This window comes from Miniopterus schreibersii (genome assembly GCF_964146895.1).
Source record: "Miniopterus schreibersii genome assembly, chromosome: 2".
NCBI classification, from domain to species: Eukaryota; Metazoa; Chordata; class Mammalia; order Chiroptera; family Miniopteridae; genus Miniopterus; species Miniopterus schreibersii.
The window spans coordinates 142,905,425-142,928,361 of NC_138102.1; the positions used below are offsets into that span (position 1 = coordinate 142,905,425).

Below are 22,937 nucleotides of genomic sequence, written 5' to 3' on the forward strand. Positions count from 1 at the left end.
GCTAGGCCAGGAGACCTTAGCTGTGGAAATAATTCTGATATTAGCAAAGGGAAATATGTACCCACCTTCAACTTCTTTAACAGCACTTCATGCGGAACAGCTTGACTTTCCACTTTCAAGGGCGTTCTTAATTAAATTATACTTCCTTGGGTGAGATCTGTGGAAAGGGTTCAGTGCTTTGGAGTGGCTGTCACCTCTGTCTCCTGCTCTGAACCCTTTCTGCTGCTGCCTCTTGCTCCTTTAATGTAGTTGAACTTGGCTGTCCCACTTGCTAATAACCAGAATCTTTAAATCTGTTCTCCATCAGTCTATGTATGACTCCTAAGTTTGATGTTTATTTAACTGGGAAAGCATTACATGGTTTGATTCAGCAGCAACAATTTGCATTTATTACTGGGTGTTTAATGACTTCTTCCTCACAAAGGTGAATTCATTGCTTTCAGAAATAGAAGGCAAAAAGGCATCTGGGTTTCAATTGAAGGACTATAGGGTGCTCAATTGATTTACTGTGGCAAAAATAGTCACTTTTTGACTGCACTGAACCTATGGCCATTGAAAGGGGTCCTGAATTCTTTTTGTTTTGTTAATTCTTACCCAAGGATATTTTCCCATAGATTTTAGATATATTGGGGGGGCAGAGAGAAACAGCAATTGGTTGTCTGCTGCATGTACCCTAACCGGGGCCGGGGATCAAACCTACAACACAGGTATGTGCCCTTGACTGGGAATCAAACCCGGAACCCTTCATTACATGAGCCGATGCTCTAACCGCTTACCCACACTGGCCAGGGCTAAAGGGGTCTCGAATTCTTATATTCATGGTTAAATTATTGGATAGCACAAAGTGACAAGTAGTGCTGGGTGAGTACAAGGAACACAGATACCAGGCTTGCTGGTTTTTTATTTTTGTTACAGTAGGGCCTCCCTACCCACCTCAGCTTCAGATAGACAGGTACATACATATGCATATACATATGGTATATGATTTCCTATTGGAAAAGCATTTGGGAGATCCACTGCTGTGCCTGGTACACCAAACAGTTTGCATAATCATGCGTCACCTTTTCCCAGACTCTCAGCATGAGCAGGGAGAAAGCTGTTTTGTCTTCCAGATGTGAGGAGCAAGGATAGCAGAGTTTGGTGTTCACGTTGCCATTGCTCACACAGTAGGTTCTTGATTGATGTGCTTGGATGATAGTCTTGGTCATGACTCAGGTTGAAGTTGAAGCCAATGATGCACAAAGCTTTTTAAGCATGCAGGGTTGGGGCATGGTAGTCATTGTGCTTTTAGTATAAACAGGATTTGGAGAATGGCCACTTAACCTAAGTTTAATTTTAACAATCTACTCCCTGTAGCTGGTATGTTTTGTAAATAAGTGAAGGCACTAGTCCAGGATGTCCTTGTATAATTTATTAGACTCTGGTTCTGAGTCTGTATTTGTTGATGGTTTCTGTTCACGAAGTCAGGCGGAAGACAGCTTGACATCACCAGGAATAACCTTGTAGTGTGTGGGAGCCTTCTCCTCTGCAGTCATGTGGGATGGGAAAGGAGGCCACTTTTCAGGGACTGAGTTGGAAGCAGGAATTTTCCCTTTTGTCTACCTTCTCTGTAACTCTTGCCCAGCTGCATTTAGTTGCATCGTTTTTATATAGCAGTCAGTACTCTCACATCTCACACAGTTGGGTACCATCTGTGTGCTAGGCTCAGGCACATGTACGTGAATAGTTAAGACTTCTAATCAAGCACTTGCCAGTTCATACCTTTTCTGGTCATCAGTGAAGATGGATTTAGGAGTCGATTCCCCACAGAGCCTCTAGGAAAAATAATGTGGTTTACAGTATGCAGATTGCTTTCATTTATCATCTTCTCGATCTCACCACACCCATGTGCAGTGTGCAGTATTGGTGATGTCATCCCAATTGACAAATTCAGAGAGAATTTGGCTCAAATTCCCACATCTGTAGCTTGGCTGGGATTAGAACCTGGGGATTGCAGTCCCACTCTGGAGGTCAGCTGTGGTGCTTGTTGTTTCAGACTTCTTCAACATCTGGGTTTATTAATATAGTATTAGATATGTAAATTATTCTACCCAGGGCTGTATGTGGATCTGCTTATGTACTCTCAACAGAACTCAGAAAGAGCAGGGAGGCCCAGATCTCTGGGGAAAGCACTGGGGACAGGGGAGTGTCTTAATGGTTAGGGTTATTGTCTGGTAGCATGGGAGACCTGTGCTTGGTGATCCAGGGCTGTTTTCTGTGTGGAAGAAGGGGGAAGAGCCGGTGTGGGTGCCTGAGGTTGCTCCTTATGGGAGTGTGTTTTCAGGCCATTCATGTGCATCTTGTGTGCTCTGAAGCTCAGAGCCAAGAACAGGCAAGTCTCTGAACCAAAGCCATCAGCCTGCTTGTAGAAACGTGTCAGCGGATTAGCTTATTGGCTTTTCCCCTGAGTGGCGTTAGCTCTCACCCCGTCTCATGTTCACCATCTGGCTTTGAGTGAGAAGTCTTTGAGTGATCTCTCTTCAGCAGCCTGCTCTGTGCCAGGGCTTTCTGAGAGCTGTTCAGCTTTCTTCTTCAACCCTGGGGCCTGGTGCTCTCCAAGAAGAGGTAGTCAGTCTGTTGTGTCCACATGTATGCATACCTGAGATCAAAAGAATACTTAAGACCTCAGAGAAAAAAATCAGCTTAAAGGAGACTGACTTTGTGGTTAATGTCAAAACTAACAAGTGAATCTGTCCTTAGGTGAGTTTTTGAAATGGAGTTGCTCCTGCCACAGAGAAAGCTCTTTCTGCCTACAAGATGATAGTTTGTTCAGATTTTAGTAGAGCGACAGAGACAAAGGGGCTGGAATTTTTCTTCCTCATTGGAAAGCAAAGCCTGGGGGTGGAGGTGCTTAAACGAACCACCTCCCCTACTCCCAGGCAGCTCACTGCTCTCTCCTCCTAGGTTAATATACATTGACTGGGGCTAAATGCCTGATGCTTCTGGACAGAGTCCAGCCCCTCAGCAGAGCAGCAACACTGTGGAGATACAGCTGCTGGCATTAAAGGGCTAAGCCCCTTTCCAGCTGCTTTGCTTTAACGGGAACTGCCTGCAGTCGGCAGCTTAACAGAGCTGTCTTAGCCAGATTAGGAGGAAATGACTAATCTTAGCATCTTCTCATGGCACTGGCCTGGAGGCTCTGGGGCAGATAACCCAGTATGGTGGAAAGTGGTTGGATAAATGGTGTTGGAGTGCTAGGCGATGATCTCAAAAATGGTGATCCTGGCTTGGCATGGCTTGTGCTTTGTTTTGTCTCCATGAGAAGAGTGGGGTTCTCTTTAGCTTCTCTTTAGCAGATTCCCTGGCACTAAGGGAGAGGAGATGTTCACAGTGAGGGGTGGTCTGGGTCTTTAAAAGCTGGGCTCCAACAGATGTGCAGATGAGTTGACAGCATATGAGGGCAATAGTATCCATCCCCTTAGAGGAAGAAGACTTGAAACCCTCCAGTGTGGTACCCTTTTGGCCTTCCATTCCCCTTTTCTTTAAAATCTAACTTAAAGAGCCAAGATTTGAGAGAGAAATGATCATTTTCCTGCTCATAAGATGCACTTAAAATATATACTTTAGTATCTCTGAGAATTGGGCTATCCTATAATCAATGGCATCTTACAAATATAATGCAGTGATTTTTCTTTCTTAGTAGCTCATAAAATGGTTTTGCATCTTATTGTCAATGTTGTTTGGGTTGGAAGTGTTAGCTGCTTGTGGGAGATAGGCTATTGGCTACTCCAGATGTGAAGGCCAGGGAACCTGCTACTTAGCTGTGGAGAGATTAAAACAGGGAGTTCTCAGGTCTGAGAGAAGCTGAGGTATAGGAAAAGCAAGGCTCAGACCCAGGACATCTGGCACAAAGCATGTGCAAGATAGGATCAACATCTGTCCCAGTCACGACCCCCAGAGCCTTTACGTATGACCCCTGAGTCAGGAAAGAGGGGGGAGCCATTGTGAATCAGTGAGGCCAAGACCAAAATAATAACATCCTGGTGGAGTTCTGAAATCACTATATAGGACTGAAACATTCAGAGTGCTGCAACACAAGACATCAGAGGTGTTAGATACTCTGGGCAGAGAGTTGGGAGTGCTTATTGCAATCCTTTGTCCAATTTGCTCACCAAATCCACAATACCAGAGGAGGGCTTTTCCTCTCTTGAAACTGGAAGGCCATGGTTTGAGAACCAAGACAAGAAAAGGACAGAAGTTAAGGAAACTGTTGCCCTGAGATGAGAAGTAGACTAAAAGTAGAATTTTGTTTAAGAAGGTCTTTCTATTTGGTAGAGAGAGAGGTGAAGTAACGTGTCGGGTGCCAGGATGGAGAATGGGTGCTGAGTGCTGTGGGAGCTCAGAGAAGGGAGGGAACTGGAGGCTTAAGAGCCTGCAAGGTGATGGCATTAAAGCTGGATCTCAGGATGGAGAGGCAGCTAGAGGGCCCGGGAGCATATTCCAGGCCAAGGAAGGACCTCCAGCCTGGTATTCCATAACCAGACACCAGACTCCTCTGACTGCGGGCTGGGCTGGGCCCTGCCTCTCTGGCCTCCAGCTCTGGCAGCAACTGCCCCTTTATCTGACTTAATCAGAGCTCTGAAACAGAGCTCTTTTCTGCCCATTAACTGCTGCTTATTAATTAGTGCCATTGGGCTCCCCACCCTCAAGTCCCCTTCAGGAACCATTCCTCCTCTCTGTAGCTTTTGCTAAATATGTGACTGCTCCTCGGTGTAGCTGCCCCTCCCTGAGACGTGATTACAGATCTTGGCTGTGTGGACCCCCTGCCCCAGCTGCTTGAGTGCCCACAGCTTGGCCCAATGCTTCATCTTGATTAGCCCCCCCCTTCCCCTCCCCCCCAACATTGCCAGGCCTGGCACTGGCTGCAGGTTAACATTTCTTTTGATAAGGAGCTCTCCTCTCATGCAGCTCCAGATCTTGGAGAACAGCACTTGGGGGCCCAGGGAGACTGAGATGATCCCCTCTCCTGACCCAGTGGAGTCTCCCATCAAAACCCCAGTCAGGCCCTGGCCAGTGTGGCTCAGTTGGTCGGGCGTCATCCCATGCACAGAAAAGTGGCTGGTTTGATTCCCAGTCGGCACATACCTGGGTTGCGGCTTGATCCCTGGGAAGGGGCATGTAGGAGGCAGCTGATTGATGTTACACTCTCACATCAATGTTTCTCTCCCTCTCCCTCCCTCTATCTTCTCTCTCTAAAAATCTAATAAACTATTCTTTGAAAAAAAAAAGCTTGTTCCTGATCACTTGACCTTACTACAAATCAGAGATCACAGATTTTAATCTGTGCTGCCCCTTAAACCCTCAGCTCATGACTGCTCCTTTTTTGTTTACTTAGCTGCCATATGAGATTCCAGATGCTCCAAGCCCTACTTCTTTTTAGCCCTTTATACCCGCCTAGCCTCCTTACCCTCATTCCCTGCATCTTCCCCGAACCAGCTCCCAGCACTGCAGTGCTCCAGGTCTCTGTTCTGAGGAGTCCTTATTTCTCTTTCTTGGGTTTGATTCTTGACTCTTTCCTCGGGGTCCTCCACTCCCAAACACACTCATACTCACATGCTCTCTCCTTTGCTCAAGCTAAGCCTGGGTTGTGGATAGGAAGTGATTCCTTCTTTACTGATAGCTGGGCTGTGTTAGAAACCACAGGAGAAACAGCCAGACTCGCTGGCAGAGGGCATGGCAGCCTACTGCGACGGATGAAATCCACCACCGCTGATTGCGACCTGACTGTGCCAGGCTTGGTGAGGAACACCTCCCCATGTAGTTCTTCTGGCCTCTTGGGAATAGACTCCATTTTCCAGATGAGAAAAGTGAGGCTCAGGATCCTTAAGTAACTTGCTCAAGTGCACACAGCTCTTAAGTGCCTGAGCCTGTATTTAAACTCTTTCAACCCTTTCAACCCTTAGTGTACCGTTTTGTAGCCTTTTAACCTTGGTGTACAGAATCCTTTAGGTCAAAATGATTTTCTTTGCAAAGTACGTCTCTGGATCATCATCTAGCTCCTCCTCTCCCCTCAGTCTGAGGGGCCCAAAATGTGTCCCAGAACCTGCCCCCTTCGTGGGCTCTCCCCCTTTCCCAGTGTAGTCCCAGATTAGATCTGTCCTCTTTATACCCGAGGTAGCAGTGGGGGTGGGAAGCGGAGAGGGGCTTCCTGCCAGCCAATGGGGAAGCAACAGCCTAGGCTCTGCGCCGGCATCATCTGCTCCTGCTAAGACAATCATCAACATAAAAGGCTAATTGTATTAATCACCAAGGCACCCGTCCGGAGTCCCCCTCCCTTTGAGGAGAATTATGAATTGCAATTGCAGATGGCTCTGCTGATTGAAAGCAGTGCTCAGCAGGGAGAAGGGCCAGATCAGATTACACACCATTAATTAAAAACTTCCCCTGACAAATGGGAGGAAGGGAGTGCACACCAAGGGTCTGCCTGATTGGGTCTCTGTCCTCCCTGTGCTCCCCACCTCCCACCCAAGGCCAGGGGCTGTGACTGTGGAGCCCATTGCCCCTGGCTAGAACAACTGAGATTTGGCTCCCTGAAGACCAGACCTTCCCTCATCCAAACAGATGGCCGGCTGTCCTATTAAAGGCTGCAGAGGAGAAGCTCACCTTTGGTTACTCACTCCTGTCTAACTTTGGATGCTCTTCAGATTCTAACCTAATTCCTCACTTCTCGAAAGCTCGTCTCCTTGTTCTAGTCTATTCTGACAGCACAGCTTCAAAGAACTATTTGTGAAAATAGCTCCCAGCTTTCTCTTCAGCCAATCACCCTTACCCTTTTGGCCCAAAGTTCCTGGGACAGTTGGCTCTGGAGTAAGGGTGGGGACTCAAGTGTGACTGCACCCTCTTCCCAGCTACCACTGCCCGCAAGCACAGGCTCCCCAGCTGCTGTCATCTTGGCTCATTTGGAGCTGTGACTCCTGAATTCTCCCCTTCTTGATCAATCACTACCTCCCCTCCCTCCCAGTCGCCCAGCCTCAGTCATTCATTCATCAGACTTTTATTGAGCACCCAGTGTGTGCCGGGCTCTGGGAATGCAGAGATCATTTGTCTAGGAGCCTAAGGGCCTGCAGCAGGATCCCCCCCCCCCCCCCCAGCCCTTCTACCTTCTAGTTCTTGCCTCCTTCCATCCTCTGGCTGCAGCTTGTATAAGGGTCCCTGGAGCGCTATTTTGGGAAATTCTAAGCTGGGAGCTGGGGAGACCTTAGGGGGCTGTGGTACTAAGCTGGGTGACCTTTAGCAAGTCAATCACATCCTACACACACACACACACACACAGGCCCAACTGTCCCTGCTCATAAAAGGGCACAAGAAGCCCTGGGCTTGGAAAGATCATGAAGATGGATGAGTGTGGCCCAGCTCAGAGAGATGTGAACAGTACTCTGCACTGACAGTATCAGAGAACTGTGAGCACGGCTGCTGTGACCACGAGTGCTGGGGGCTGTTCCTGTACTGGTCACAGGCTGGGCCCTGCCACCCAAGCCCTTGGAAGGCTTTGGCAGCCCCTCCCCAACCCCCACCCCTTTGGAGACATCATGGAAAAGGACCTATCTACTTTATGGATTTGGTTGCTGCATCTCAGGATACCATGGTGATGGGCGCCATAGAGATGAGAAGAACTGACTTTTATTGGCTTGTCTCTTCATTCCAGGGTCCTCCCCCAACAACCCCCCTCCTCCTCACAAAGCTCCACACACTCACCTGGCACATACAACACTCCCAGGTCAGTAGGTCCAGCAGAGAAGGAGGCAGGGCCCCCATAACGGGAACAGATGAAATGAGAAAAACTCTTTTCCTCCCTCTCAATTATCTCCCTCTCTCCCTTCTTCCCTCCCATTACCAACAGCAATTGTATTCAGACCCAATAATTACAGTAATAGCAACAATAATCATTTATTGGCTTTGTTTTTCTAACATTGTAACTTCCAAATACATTTTCCAATTTCTTGTTTGTCTTCACAGCAGTCTCTGGGGGAGGCTTGTGCCCATTTAATAGTTGAGGCTGAAATCCAGATAGGACCACAGGTCATGGGCACAGTCGATTTAGCACCTTGTAAATACTAACTAACAAACCAGCTGAGACTCAGGTAGTACTTCAGAGGCACTGAACTGAAAATCTTGGTTTCCTGGGTCATTCCCACCATCCTTGGGACTTATTCAACAGCTTTTGGGGGGTCCTGGCAGATCTGAAAATGAGGCTGGAGACAGCTTCTGTGGCCCAGGACATGGACCAAGGGCTGGGCTGGGGCTTTCCCCCCTCATAATTGTTCCTATGAATGGGACTGTGGGGTGGGAGGAGGGCAAGCACCTAGAAGAGCTTGCCCTGGAAAAGGCCCTTCTGGCTCAAACCACCCTTGCCTACAGCCTGCCCCTCTGCTAACCCAAGAAAAGTTTCCTCTCTGTGCCAGCCCTCCCCAAGGATGGGGGCCTCTCCTGAGCATTTGGAGGAGCGAGGAGTGAACATCTATTGGGAGGGTAATCACTGTTCTCAGGAAGCCCCCAGTCTGAAGGGGTAGCCATAGCCCCCCAAATCACACCAAAGAGCAGAGATCCCTCTGAGGAGCTCTGAGTCTTCTGACAGGTTTGGCCCCTCCTTCCCAAGAGGAGGGTAAGAAGCTGGGGTTCCCTGAGGTCCCTTTAGCCCTCTATCTAAGCAGACTGGCTATCTGGGCTCTAATTCCTTTTTTTCCAAGACCTGGAGATCTGGAGTCCAGATGGGTGAGCTAGGGGGAGGGCAGTCATAAATTCCCCTGCCTCCTTCTGCCCTGTCCCATTTAGAGATGTAGGAGGAGGAAACTGAACAGATTTGCTCCCCACATTCTATCTAGAAATGTAATACCTGGGAGAGGGATTGGCATCCCCTGCCCAACCTATTAGGACAAGAGGCCAAGCCTTCCTACACACCCTTAAAAAAACCCGTTTCCCCTCAGAAAACCTGAAATCCAGTCATACAAGGCATGCTGCCCACATACAGGGCTCTTCTCAGAAGCTGGGGGCAGGGGCCAAGTTCTATGCGATCTGACACACAGTCTCTATTTTGGTGTCCCCTGGATTGGACTGGGATTCGTTTTCCTGGGGCTCCACTCCTACCACTTTCTCCACCTCTGAGGTGCCTTTGAGGATGGCCAGCTGCTGGGCCAGGGTCTTGGTGTCAGGGAACAGGATAAAGTTGTAGATCAGCGAAGCCAGGACAGCCCCTGTCAGGGGTCCCACCCAGAAGATCTGAAGAGGCAGAGAGAAGTGGCATGGGGCTTGTGAGCTATCAGGATCACCGGGTGGCTTTGGGCCCCCTGCTTGCTTCCCCAGTGTTGAATTGGTCTCCCAGGAAGCCTCGAGCTGTCTAAAAGGTGACAAATTTGAGAAGCACAAGTCCTGCCCACCCCACCCCGAGTCCCTGAAAGCGAGGGAATCTTGCCTCCTCCAGGGCAGGCCCAGTCTCCTCACTGCCCTTTGTCCCTCCTCTCACCTCCCCTGTACCATCCCCGAGCCCTGGCTAAAGCTGTTCCTGCCTTTGCTACTGTGCGTTTCTATTTCTGGGTGCCTTTCTCTTTATCCAAGTTTGGAAATCGGTCCAGCTGGAGAAAGTGAATAAGGAAACAGCCAGGGCTTGAGGCTGGGGCTGCGGTTCCCGCCTGGCCCATTTCTAGCCAATGTACTGGGTGCCCGGGCTGTTGATGCTGGGAAGAAAGGAAGGAGAAGCCAGGATCCTCGCCCTAGTCTTCTGAGCTCAGGGAAACCTCCCTCAGGGGTCAAGGTGGCCTGTGGCAGAGAGACCTGTCTGCCTGTCCGGGTTGTCCCTTCTCGGCCCCCCTCCCCTGCCATGGCTGCCAGTTGAGGGTCTCACCCAGTGGACTTCGAACTTCCCAATGATGACAGCAGGACCAAAGGAGCGGGCTGGGTTCATGGAACAGCCGGTGAAGTAGATCTGGGGAGTGATTGCGGGTTCAGGGTGCAGACCCAGCTCCAGCCTTGGCCTCTGCAGCACCGCAGCCTGGGCCTGGAGTGTGGGGCACAGCCTCGGCCCAAGGCATGAGGGACTCAGGGAGGGGCATTTCCTGGCCTTTGGGGCCCCTGCAGACCGCCCCCCCCCCCCCAGGAAGGAGCAATGTGTGCATATGCGTGGCGTGCCCTTGGCCCCTTACCCCGACGAGGTGGCCCAGTGCCACGGAGATCCCAATCATGGCGGCCGGGGAAGCCGCTGTCTGCCGGCTGTCGGTGGAAGCAAAGACACAGAGCACCAGCTGCAGGGTCAGAACCAGCTCCACTGCCACCGCCTGGCCAGCTGAGACACTGCTCTGGACCTGGGTGAGAGGGTTATCTGGAGTCCACAGGGGCTCTGCCAGGGACACCCCCCTCCATGTCCTCACTGTAAGGGGGAGACCTCACCACTGCCAGCGACAGGACTTAAGGAGAACTGTGCAGCGGGGTCGGGGCCAGCCCTGCAGAAGTAGTGTTACCCTTCCCACCCCAAAGGTTAACTGGGGCCAGTGATTTAGGGGAGCATCAGGGGCTCAGAACTAGTGGGAAAGGGGAGGCGCAGAGAAGCTGGGGTGCATGTTTGTGAGCTGATTGGGAGGAGACCTGGGTGGGAGACCTGGGAAGGAGGAGATTTGGGGAAGTGGGTGAAACAGAGATGATTAGGGGAATCTGGTAGGGGGTGGTGAAACAGGCCTTAGGGTGCTGGAGAGGGAGGAACATGGGAAAGCAGAGGAGCAGGGAACACAGGAAGGGGGGGGGGGAGCGGGGAGATGAAGTGCCCGCAGGGTCCCTGCCGCCCCCCTAACCCCCAGCCTCAGCCTTCCTTGGCTCCCTCAACCCCTATCTGCCTGGTCCTTCGACTCCTGCCCCTTAGTGTGGCTGTTCCTCAAGCCACAATCCTATTCTGCTCTGCCTGTGCTAAAGCCACACACGGTCCAATTCCCCTGGGTCCCAGGGCCCCGCATAGCACCTCCCTGCCACTCTCCTCCACCTGGCCTCCACCCTTACCACCTATTTAGACACCTCCCTCCCTGGCCCTGCCAGGTGCCCCCCTGCACCTACCACGTTGACCCCAAGGGTCTCTCGGATGTCCCCTGGTGTGACCCTGTAAAGCAAAGCAGCCCCCACAATGGCCCCTGCCAGTTGGGCAGCCACATAGGCCACAGCGCGGGGCAGGGAGATTTGGGAGCCCACGAGGAAGGCCAGTGTCACCGCAGGGTTGACGTGGGCCCCACTGGCCTTCCAGGTGACCTGCACCACCATGGCCGTGGCCAGGTTGAAGGTGATGGCGATCTGCAGCACAGAGGGAAGCGCTGAGGACCAGCGCATAGCCGAGCCCACGCCGAAGAACACGTACAGCCCTGTGGCCAGGAACTCGGCAAACAGCGCCTTGCTGATGGCCATCCACAGCCGGCACCCCAGTACCCTGGCCAAGCTGCACCCTCCTGGCTCCACTGTGTGCAGGTCCTGGAGTTTTGCCTGCCGCCGCCTCTGCTCACAGGGCTCTCCCTGTTTGCCTTGCCTCTGGTCTCCTCTGCCTCCTCTGGTCTCTTGTCTCTGGCCTGCTCTGGCCATCTCGCTGTGCAGAGGCTTCGCTGGCCCCACCTGTAGCTCCTCCACTGCACTGCGGCCCCAGGACTGCGCTGGGCAGACTGGCAAGGATCGAGATGGAGGGGTTATGTGCGTCTGGGTGGGTAGGAGGGGTGGAGGTGGCATGAGGGGTGGCGCTCACATGCCTGTTTTCCCCTGAGCTCACCTGACAGCGGGGGGTGTGTGTGGGGGGGCGTCTTGGGTCGCTGATCTGGAACCTCCAGGGAGGTTTCCAAGCTCGACTGTGTTGTGCATGGAGGCCCAGCCTGTGAGCCACAGGTGCATGGGATTCCAGGGTGCTCACATCCCTGATGGTAGCTTAGGTAAAGCAAGATCACTCCCATTCCCAAGTCCAAGGCCTGCTCCAGAGGGTCCTGTGCATTCTGGTGGGGGGAGGGGAGGAAAGGGGGGTTCCTGTTCTCCTGGCCCCTCTGCCTGTAAGCTCTGCCTCCAGATGGGCTCACACTATCTGTACCCCATAAATCCAGATGTGAAATTAAGCTTTCTCCTCCATTCCCACCTAAAACCCCACTCACAAGAGGCAGATGTGAATAGAGTTTACTAAGTACGTGGGTCTGTGGGGACGCAGAGGGGGCAGATGGAAGACGGGTTTATTCCACAGCTCCTCAGATGCCACACATGGCTGTGGGCACCCCTGCTGCGTGCCCACGGAAATTTCCACTGGTCATGCACCTACTTCTCTGTCTCTTTCTGTTTCCCTCACTCTCTCTCCCTCCTCAGCCCCCCCCCTTCTCCTCAGGGGCCAAAACAATATTTCTTAGGTCTTGCACAGGGCAGCTGAGCCATTTTTGTGGCTATGCTGGCCCTAAGGCCCTAAGGGCACCATGCCCTAGGCTCTGTCTTTTTTTTTTTTCCAATTTCCTTTTTTTATTTTTGAATCTTCACTCAAGGATATTTTTTCCATTGCTTTTCAGAGAGAGGGGAGGGAGGGAGGGAGGGAGACTGATGTGAGAGAGACACATCAGTTGGTTTCCCCCTGTATGAGCCCTGACCAGGGCCAGGAATCTAGCCTGAAACTGAGGTACAAGCCCTTGGCTGAAATCAAACCCAGGACTATTCAGTTCTTAGGCCCATGCTCTAACCACTGAAATAAACCGGCTAGGGCTAGGCTCTGTCCTTTTATCTTTAGCAGTATATCAAGGTATTTACTCCAACAAAGGTATTCCCCACCTAAGAAGAATCTGCTGAGCTGTTAAAATAACATCTTCACCTGTTAACCACATCTGGGTGCCAGGACCTCACCCCTGGACATATCTACCTGCCCAGTGGATGTCCCTGGTTGTCCTCAGGCCCCTCAAACGCAACCTGTCTCAAAATGAGATCCTCCTCTCTCCCTTTCCCCCAAACACACTCCTCCTGTTTCCTCCAGCTCAGTTGGAGGCACCCGGGAAGCACCCCTGACCCCTCTCGCCCTCCTGCCTCGTCCACTAAAGGCGCCGAGTCCTGCTGATTTTGAGCCCTGAATATTTCTTGACTGCGCTCTCTTCTTGCCACCCCTGCTGCCCTGCAGCCTTTAACCATTCTGTCTGCTCCCTTGCTCTGCTCCAATCAATTATCCACACTGCAGCCACAGTGATCTTTCTAAAATGCAAATCTGATCCTGCTGCTCCTCTGCTAAAACCCCTTCAAAGCCTCTGTCCCCTCGGTGAGCTCCATGCAGCCTCCAAGGCCCTCTGGGATCCTGCTCCTCCTACCTCACCTCTCCCCACACCCTGCCTTGCTCTTGATCCTCTGGCCTCACCAAAAGGCCAGCGGTTCTGGAACACTCCAAACAGGTCACTCCTTAGAGGATGCTCTCTCTTCTTCTTGGAGAGCCCTTCCCATTTCCTTTGCTCGGGTAACTTCTAACCCATCCCTAAGGCTCAGCTCTGATGTCACCTACCCCCCTCCTGGGTGAGGCCCCTATGTGTGCTCCCACCACACCTGGGCATTTTCCTGCACTCCAGTCACCATGGGATGTTGTCAAGGTGTCACTGTGTCTCCCCAGTGAGGTGGTGAACTCCTGAGGGAGCAGGAGCCAAGTTTTGCTCATCCCTACATGTAGTGTCTTGCACAGGGATTGGTCATAGTAGGTGCTCAATAAGTAATTGTCGAACGAATGAATGAGTGAATAAAAGTTTCTTTCTTTCCTTTCCTTTTTTTTTTTTTTTAGCTAAGCCTGTGCTTTTATTGGAGAGGGATGAAGCAGGAGGAGTGGGTGGCCCGATGTTAGGCTGGCTGTGCTTCAGCGGCTTCTTGACCTCCTGGAGGCAGGTGACTTTCATATCTGCTTCCTTTCAGCTGGCTATTCTTATGGTCTTAGACCCACTCTCACCTGGGACCGGGCCCTCTGAAATCTTCCAGTGCAACATCCCAGCTCTGATCACAGGTTCTGTCCACCCACCCTCCGCCATTCAGTCACAGTAAAATTCCTCCCCCGTCCCCTTTCTGTTCTCCCAGGCCCCTGGCTTGATGCTACCTCCTCCAGCCAGGTGCCCTGGCATCCCACCTGGTGCCCCACTGTCCTACCTCCCTTTTCTCCCCACCCCCGCCACACACCTGCATCTCTCCGTTCTCATTCTCCTCGCACCCCTCTGCCTACCGTGGGCCCTGCTGAGCACTGCTGGGGACGCTCGCCCGGCCACGCAGACGGCTGCCATGACAAGTCCATGGTCTCTGGCCTCAGCAGGGATCGCAGCTCTGTTCCACAATCTTCATGCCATCCCTCGGCCTCTCCCTCCCCATTCTTTAAGGCCTACTTCAACTTTCCCCACTCTCTCTGGCTTTCTTCTAGCAGATCAGCTTGCTTCCTGTCCCACCCGGAAAGCCAAGCTAGCAAGTAATACTTCTTCCCACCCTTCCTCCCAGCCACACACTCACTGGTAGCTGCCCCAGGCCCTCACCAGCTTCCCTGTGCCCCTGGAGAAGCGGCAGCCCTTCTCTCTTGTTGAGTCAGGGGCCCCTCCTGGTGTTCTTGGCTCTCTGAGCAATGGGGGCCATCTCTTAGCCATTCCTAGTATCATCTGTGGTTTGCACTTCTCCCTCTCCTGGCTTCTTCTTATAACATGCCAGGTAATCCTGAAATAGTGGAGAGACCATGAATTTGGAATGCCTTTCCTCTTTGTCTCTCTTTTAAGACTTTGTTCAAGTCCAATTCCTCCATGAAGTCTGTCCTGATATTCCGTTCCAGCAGAATCAGGGCAAGCTGTGTGGAGAAGTTGGGCTTGAGCAAAGAAAGCCAGAGGCTACTTCTGGCTTTGGTCCTCACTGCCACCACTGTTCCAGCACAGGCTCCCGTGCTTTCCTGGCTTAGAGGATTCTTTAAAAAAATACTCGAGGAATGAAGGAATGGGCAGTGTGGGTGACATTCCTCCCTGCCACAGTGGGTTGGTTCCCTGCCTAGAGGCTGTCCCAAAGAACCTCTAGGGCATCTCTCTTCTTCCATCCCCTTGGACAGGGCCATACAGGGATTGGGGACAGACACCAGTCCCTACATCTTACCTAGCCTCAGTTTCTGTGCCTGTATACCAGGCACCACATGACAGGAAAGTCTCTCTGCTGAGACCTTTGATAAGACACAAGAGAAAGCATTTGAACATTGCCATGCACATTGCACCCCTGACTTAATGCTTAACTTCTGCACCACAATGCTTAACTTCTGTTTCTCCCCTTATAAAATGGAGATTAAAATTCCCACCTCCCCATGTGTCATTCGGAGTAAATGTGCTAGTACCTAGGAGAGTGTCTCTGAGTCAGAAAATGTTGGTTATTAGAATTGCCACTCTCCTCTCCTCTCTGGTGAGACAGCTGTGAGGACTCGGCTGGGGTGGGAAGGTCTTGGTTGCTGTGGCAGCTCCAGGACAAGCAGCCCCTGTGGCCCCTGCTCTGGACCCTGGAGGCTGAGAGCATTAAGAGCAGTGGTCACCCTTGTTTCTGGCTGGCCTAGAACAGAGCCTCTTGGGGCCCTGCCTGGCCTGGGACAAGGTCTTTCACCCCCTGGAGCCAGCCAGGCATTGGCCAGGGCTTGGTCCAGTTCCAGCCAGCATTTTGCCAGGCCCAGCCTGTCCTGGGCTCTAGCGCCACACTTTGAGGTCACTCATGCTCAGAGGCCTTTCGCCGAGGCCCCACACCTGGCTGCCTACAGCTGCCTGTCTGGCGGCTGTGTGCTCGTAACCTCCCGGAGGCCTGTCTCTGGGCTCCCCAGACTGATGGGGTGGGCATCTCCGTGGGAAGGGTGTTCGTGTGCACGCACACACATGTCACACACACACATGTGGGCACACACAAGGGGCACTGTGAGCTCTGACTGAGGACCAGGGCTTGGGGGAGGTGGGGGGGCAAGAAGGATGAAGGTATCAGAAGAGAGGAGGAGAGACAATAAGCGCATGACAGAAAGGGAATTCGAGACAGCGTCCCTCACATCATCTTACCAACCCCACAAAGCGTGACAGGTAAGGAAGTCTGATCTCTTCCGCACAGGGAGGGAACTGAGACTCAGAGAGCGGCCGAGAGAGCTGGCCCTCCAGCAACCCCTCCTTTCCATCCCTCTAGAAAGCCAACCTTCTGACCATTCTCTGCCTTTACCCCAGTCCTTCTCCATCTCTCCACCATGTCGCCATGTCTACTTTCCTACCTGGTGAAAACTGGCGGCTCCTGGGCAGAGGGGGAGCGGGAGGGGCAGGAAGCCTCCTAGAGGAGAATCAAGGCTCTTCCTGGGCCGCATCTCCAGGTGGAGCGGAGGTTAGAGGGGTGACTGAGCATGTACGCTCGGGTGTGACACACACGTGTGCCTCTCGGAGAGCACATGGAGCCCAAACACGAATGGGGGTTGGCGTGGCTGTCAAACGCACGGAGTGAGCAGCCCATGCCGAGAAAACGCAGCCCCTGGGCGCCTGAAGGTCGGTGTGGATGTGCGGGGTTGGGTGTGCGCGCTCCGCTGCGCCAGGTCTTTGTGGGCCCGGAGCTAGCAGCACGTGGAGGATCAGCCACCGCGGAGCACAGCGCCCTCTGCTGGCCACAAAGCCCGGCTGCCTCAACTTGTCCGTCCAAAACCCTAGGTGACCCTCTCCCTCTTGTGGAGCCGGTAACTCCCTCGGACTGGGTGCCTCACCCACCCCTGAAGGTCTGTCCCCCACCGGCCCACCTGTCAGAGAAAGGAACGCTAGTACGCTAGTTGCTGGGCTTGGGGGGGGAGGGGGGTGAGAGGCCAGCCTCCCAGTCATGGCTGTGCCTGCATCTAAGTCTTGTGGAAACTGAGAAAGGGATTCCCTCTTTTCTGCACCCCGTGTCGGATAGTGGGGTGGGAGTTCGCTGAGAATAGCTGTTTCCTGGTGGCCCTAGGGAACCCAGGCCTGAGAGACTCCCCGTGTCCTCCACCCCGACGCCCCATCAGGCTGGAGTCCAGACCCAGGATTCGCGAAAGACTCGCAGCAGTTGTGCATTCGGTGGACGAGGTCCCCCCCTTCTGGTCGGAGCTTGCAGTTGCGGCCGGGACTGGGTGGAGGCCCGAGCTGGGGGGGCGGGAGGGGGGGGAGGCTCTGCTCCTTTCCACAGGTTCTCCCACGCATACTGCCTTTCTGTGTTAACTGCATGCTGATGAGGCGGGCAGGGCAGGGCAGGGCAGGGCGGTTGCAGCTCCCACTCACAGATACTAGACCGAAGTGTGGAGGAGGGCTGGGGAGCTGGTACCCTCACCCCAACTCCCTGGGACTGACCCTTGCCAGCAGGGTGTATAGACTCTCCCACCTCTTCTCTGCTCCATCTCTTATCCCTCCTCTTCTGAGGCAAAACTGAAGACTGTAAGACTGTGGGGCAAGGTTCCCACGCAAGAGAAAAACTGGAGCCCAGGTTCAAACACTCTCACGAGAGCAGAGGCCCAGAACCAGGTCGTGGCCAGGGTCCTAGATGCGTACATGCTGGTTTCTCTTCACACTTGTTCACTGAGCACTCGCCCTGAAGTGCCCGGCCCTGTTTGTACAAGGGTTCATTTCCATCCATTGTCTCGTTTTATCCCACAACCACCTATAAGTACAAGTAACCCCATTTTACAGATGAGGCAATTAAAAGTCAGAGAGTTTATGTTACCCAAAGATGAGCATCAAGACTTGGACCCCAGCCCAGCCGGTGTGGCTCAGTGGTTGAGTGTCAACCCAATGCCCAGGTTTTGGGCTCCATACCCAGTACGGGGTGTGCAGGAGGCAGCCAATCATGTTTCTCTTCCTCTCCCTTCCTCTCTAAAATCAATAAAAACATATTTTTTAAAAAAAAAGAGGTGGACCCCATGCAGGGCTGTATCCTGAACTGCTCATCTGCATTCCATCCTTTCCCCACGGAGAACAGCAGTCCTAGAAATCTCACTCCCTGATCCCATCTGATCCCTACAACAACCTGTGAGGGAAGCAGTTTTAATCCTCATTTTATAGCTTAATAGATGGAGGCTTGGTGAGCTAAGGAAGTTTCCTAAGGAGTGTCAGTGGCAAGGAGACAAGAGTCAGTGAGGGCAGAGCTGCGGGCCCAGAGGGCACAGGCCTGAAGAGACAGGGAAGAGGAGACCAGAAAAGAGCTGTGCCAGGTGCAGCTTCTGTGTATGTGTGTGTGTGTGTGTGTGTGGTGAGGGCAGGGGCATGCTGCTGTCTCTAAGCACAGGCTTCCAACATAGCTCTTTTTTGGAACACTGAAGTGTAAAGAGGGAAGTCCAGGGCTGTGCCTCCTCCCCGATGACACAGTGGGTCACCCCCTTGGCATCTCAAGGGGCTGCAGGCTGGTTCACTTCTTCTCCACCCTGCCTGGCACACTCTCCTCAAGTGGCAGGGACTTGACATACCTGAGGTGGGACGGATGTGCAGGTGAGAGACTGAGTGAAGAGAATGCCTCCTTCTCTGCTCCCACTGCCTCTTCCTGACCTGTAGCTCTCTTTCTATATTTGGTCTCTCTCCCTCCCCCCATCCCCCTCTCTTGGTCTTCCGCCCCTATATCTGACTCTAGGCCTCCCCTGACCTCATCTTTCTTGTCTTTGCCCAGAGGACTGTGGGGCCTAGGGGAGGGTGTGGGGTGATGAAGAGGAGAGAGGTAATGAACCAGAGTGTCCCAAGGAGAGGCTTCTGGGAAGAGATGAGGCTGAACATGAACGTCAGTGGTTTATTGGGAAGCCCCCACTCCAAACACCAGCAGCCCTAGCCCATGCATCTATAAGCAGAAATAAATAAGGCAGTATTTAATGAACCAGACTGTCTCCCTCCTAAGGAGCTCTGGGGAGAGTCAGCCTCTGCCATCCTAGGGGCTGGGATCCCTCTGGCTCTTGAGGAGGGGCTGGGGTGAGTGGGGGATGAAGAATGCAGGCCACCCCTTCCTGGCCTGCCCCTGGGGCGCCCTGTGAGCTTGGTGCTCTGTTCACAATCTCTGAGGTCTGACCTCATGACAGCAGCCTGCCCTGTCACAGGGAGACACTCCTCCCTGTCAGACCCCAGCACCGGGCCCCCACCCCTAGAGTTCCATCATGGGTTCCTGCTCCCATTTCTAACTGCAGCCTGGGAAGCCAGTACCTCCTCCCCAAGCCCAGAGGACCCAGCCTGTGGGGGAAGGAAGCTTTGCTGTCATGTTTTTTTGTTTGTTTTTGTGTGTTTTCCCCCCCTGCAGTTCAGGATGAGGGGCTGGCCTCTGTCTGACGCTGGTCAGTGAGCGGTCAGCTCCATGGTCTTCTTCCTTTCCTCCTGCTGCTCCTCCCAATCCTCCTCAGGCTCATACGTGCCCTTGACGACGGCCACACGCTCACTCAGGCTCAGGGAGTTGGGGAAGAGCAGGTAGAAGTAGAGGATGGCAGCCAGGGCAGCCCCCACGATGGGCCCCACCCAGAATACCTGGTGGAGACAGGACAGCATCAGGGGGCTGAGCCCTAGGCCTCAGAGACCAACAACTCCCCTCTCCTCCAGCAAACAGACTCATGGACCCTCAGAGAAGATGGACAGACATACTTCCAGACCCCCAGAAGGAAAGACTTCCTCCCACCTCAGGGACAGATGTACCGACACCCCTCTCCCCAATGATACAGACATGGACCACAGACACCCACATCCTTAAAGGAGATAGACCAGATCCCCAGAGGCCAGGCCCCCTCGAATCCCACCCTAAAGAAAAATGAACCCGCCCAGCCAGGTGTGGCTCAGTGGTTGAGCGTCAACTTAGGATCCAGGCGATCGGGGTTCGATTCCTGGTCAGGGCACATGCCTGGGTTGCGGGCTCGATCCCCAGTTGGGGGCGTGCAGGAGGCAGCCGATCAATGACTCTCTCATCATTGATGTTTCTATCTCTCTCTCTCCCTCTCCCTTCCTCTCTCTGAAATCAATAAAGATATATTTTTTAAAAAAGAAAAAAAAGGAAGAAAAATGAACCTTCAGAGGTAACAGACATATGGATCCTCAGAGAGATGAACAGAACTCTTCTCCCTTTCGCATGGGGATAGAGACAGACTCTGGAGGGAGACCATGAGCTCTCAAAGGAGGTTTCAGATTGTCCAGAAGGACAGACCCACAGGAAGGAAGACTATCCCAACCCCTCAACAGAGACAGATAAATAAAACATCAGATAGGACAGACACACAAACTCCCAGAGGGACAGACAAAATCCTCAGAGATCAACCTAGAGGTAGAGATCCCCTCCCTTACCCAGAGGGACAGACACACATAGTCCCCACTGCCACCCCACCCAGGGTCTCCGTGTCCATATAAATCTACTTCTGCTGGTGTTCTGGCTGCATCCTGTTCCCCTATCCCTTCTCTCCCCAACCACTACTCCCCAGGCCCACCCCCAAGTTCTGGGTCCACAGCACCCAGAAAGTCCAGATAGCCACAGCTGGGTGTCCAGGCCCTCACTGCCAGAGACCCAAGGAGATGCCCAGACTCACCCAGTGTGCAGGGTTGAACTGCTTCATGACCACTGCGGGGCCGAAAGAGCGGGCTGGGTTCATGGAACAGCCGGTGAAATAGATCTAGACAGAGAGGGAGGTGGTGAGGAGGGCAAACTGCATGTCTATTCCCACAGGTCCCCCAGCTCTTTCAGGGTCACCCAGCAGTCCAGGGCTCAGCCAGATCTCCAACTCAAGGTCTCCAGTTCCTAGGCTGGTGACCTCTCCCTCCACAGGTTCCTACACACTGCTCCTCTCTTCTCTGTTCTGAACTTGGGCTTAGTTTCCTGCCCCCACCCCAACTCCCACTTATTCCTATCTTCCCTCAGGCTAGAGAAGGTTTGGGGGCCTCAAGTCTGGGACAGAGTACAGCAACCCCACTCCAGGCCCAAACTGCAGGGCTCATTGGTCTGGGGTGGTACTGCTCTCGGGCTCGTTATTTGCCCTAAGGGGCTCCCCACAATCCCAGCCATGTGGCAGTTCTGCTCACCCCCAAAAGGTGGCCCAAGGTGACAGACAGGCCAATGGACAGGGCTGGGGAGCCCACAGGGCTGGTGCGGCGGGAGTCGGTAGAGGAGAAGATGCAAAGAGCCAGCTGGAAGGTCAGAATCATCTCCACCACCACGGCCTGGCCAGGTGTTGTCATGTTGTAGAGCTGCAAGGAAATGTGAGTTAGGACCCGCCTTCTTCTGCCTCTATGGCCTGGGGCTTGGAGAGATGGGTTTAGGGCCTCCAAGGACACCTACAACCCAGTGCACGCCAAGTCAGGGAGGTCATGTGCTAGAGAGACTACATATATCACAGTGTGCAAAGCTTGGAGTGCAGGCCTGTGGCCCAAGAGTGGAATGAGGGGAGCTTTTCCTGGACACAGTCCTGTCAAGGATTCTGCCCAGTCTCCAACCCCCACAAACTGGCATTTACACTCCCTCCTGTGGACAGCTGCCCAGTTTGTCTACTGCACCCCCAGCCCATCTTCCGCCGGTGCCTGATCCACTGCCAGAGCCAACCTCAAACCCGTCTCTCCAGTGCCGCTGACTCACGGCTTGACAATGGCCGAGAAAATCCTCCTCTATGTTTGATTAATGAACCCAGTTTGCATGGGACATGAGGGCTGAGTCTGGGGCTTCTGGGGCTTCGGGAGGGGGAGGCATCAGGGGGCCAGGAACAGGAACCAATATTCAACAGAGATCCTCGAATTGGAACAGAATTAGAAATTCACACGAATGGTCTCTAAATGGGATCCCGTGACATCTGTTGTGATGGCCATCCCCATGTAATGGCCGAGGAAAATGAGACCCAGAGAGGCCAGGGTCAGCAGAAGCCAAGACTGCAGCCCATCTCTCTGATGGTTCCATGAAACCACTCAACTGAGGAACAGAGGGGAGCTGTGAGGGGCACAAGAGGAAGGCAGAACTCAGGGGAGAGACAGGAGAAAAGGCAGAAGTTTCAGCAAGAAAGGAGGCGCAGTAGGCACCAGGATACAGGCTAGGAAGGGGCAGCAGGAGGGGAGCAGGCAGAGGAGGTGGGTGTGAACCAGGGAGGCTGGGCAGGGACACACACCAGCCTGGGCATTCACCTTCCTGGCCTTGGGAGGCCACCTTCCCTTCAAGAGTGTGCACCGGCCCACTCAGTGGCGTCCATTCTTGAGATGGGGTATGGGGGCCTGGTCCGGAGGCCACCCCAGGGCCCCTGCCCCACCCCCAGCCCCGTGGGCACTCACCGAATTGATGGACAGAGAGCCCCGGGCACTGACTGGTGCCAGCCCATAGAGTATGCCAGCCCCAGCAATGGCGCCCACCAGCTGGGCCACCACGTAGAAGACAGCCCTGAGCAGGGAGATCTGGTTGCCCACCAAGAGGGCCAGTGTGATGGCCGGGTTGATGTGGCCGCCGCTCACGGGCCCCAGGGCCTGGGCCAGGGTGCCTATGGCTAGGCCAAAGGCCAGCGAGATCTGGAGGGTGCTGGGCAGCGCTGACGGCCACGGAAGGGCCGAGCCGAGGCCGAAGAAGACGAAGATGAGGGTGGCCAGGAACTCAGTGAACACAGCCTTGACGAAGGCCACAGAGCACACCTCCTTCTTCATGGTGGCCGTGGGGGCCGAGCGGCAGGCGCGGCGCGCTTCCCGGGCTTGTGCGCGGCTGGCGGCCTGGCGCGCGCCCCGCGGGTGCGCTATATAGAGGGCGGGCGCCCCGGGCGGGGCCGGCGGGGGCGGGGGCGGGGGCGGGGGCGGGGGCGGGGGCGGGGGCGGGGGCGCGGGTGGGCGGCTCCCGCGCTCCGGAGCCAGCGCCGCTCTCAGGGACCGCACGTCGCGGCCGCCCCGGGCTCGCCACTGCCCCGGGCCCCGCGCGCTCTCCCGCGGGAGCAGCGTGCGACCTGCCCGGGCCACCTGGCCCAGGCGGCGGTGTAGACCGGCCCCGCGGCCCGGGACCCGCGCGTG

The 22,937-nt window shown here is 54.0% G+C and overlaps 2 protein-coding genes across 2 annotated transcripts; both read right to left on the bottom strand.

Annotated features, from left to right (window-relative positions):
• Window positions 1-7,888: 7,888 nt before the first annotated feature.
• On the bottom strand, window positions 7,889-11,660 carry AQP6 (aquaporin 6; the record flags this gene model as incomplete). The annotated part of the gene is made up of 5 exons (XM_081127784.1): window positions 11,074-11,660; window positions 10,176-10,334; window positions 9,878-9,958; window positions 9,124-9,255; window positions 7,889-8,035 (listed from the first exon to the last, which is right to left on the bottom strand). The coding sequence occupies exons 1-5, from the start codon at window positions 11,584-11,586 to the stop codon at window positions 7,889-7,891; spliced, it is 1,032 nt and encodes a 343-aa protein (XP_080983910.1). The 5' UTR covers window positions 11,587-11,660.
• A 6,002-nt stretch (window positions 11,661-17,662) lies between these two features.
• On the bottom strand, window positions 17,663-22,642 carry AQP5 (aquaporin 5). Its single transcript, XM_081124326.1, has 4 exons — window positions 22,221-22,642; window positions 20,991-21,155; window positions 20,501-20,584; window positions 17,663-19,457 (listed from the first exon to the last, which is right to left on the bottom strand). The coding sequence occupies exons 1-4, from the start codon at window positions 22,581-22,583 to the stop codon at window positions 19,272-19,274; spliced, it is 798 nt and encodes a 265-aa protein (XP_080980452.1). The 5' UTR covers window positions 22,584-22,642; the 3' UTR covers window positions 17,663-19,271.
• Window positions 22,643-22,937: the final 295 nt, after the last annotated feature.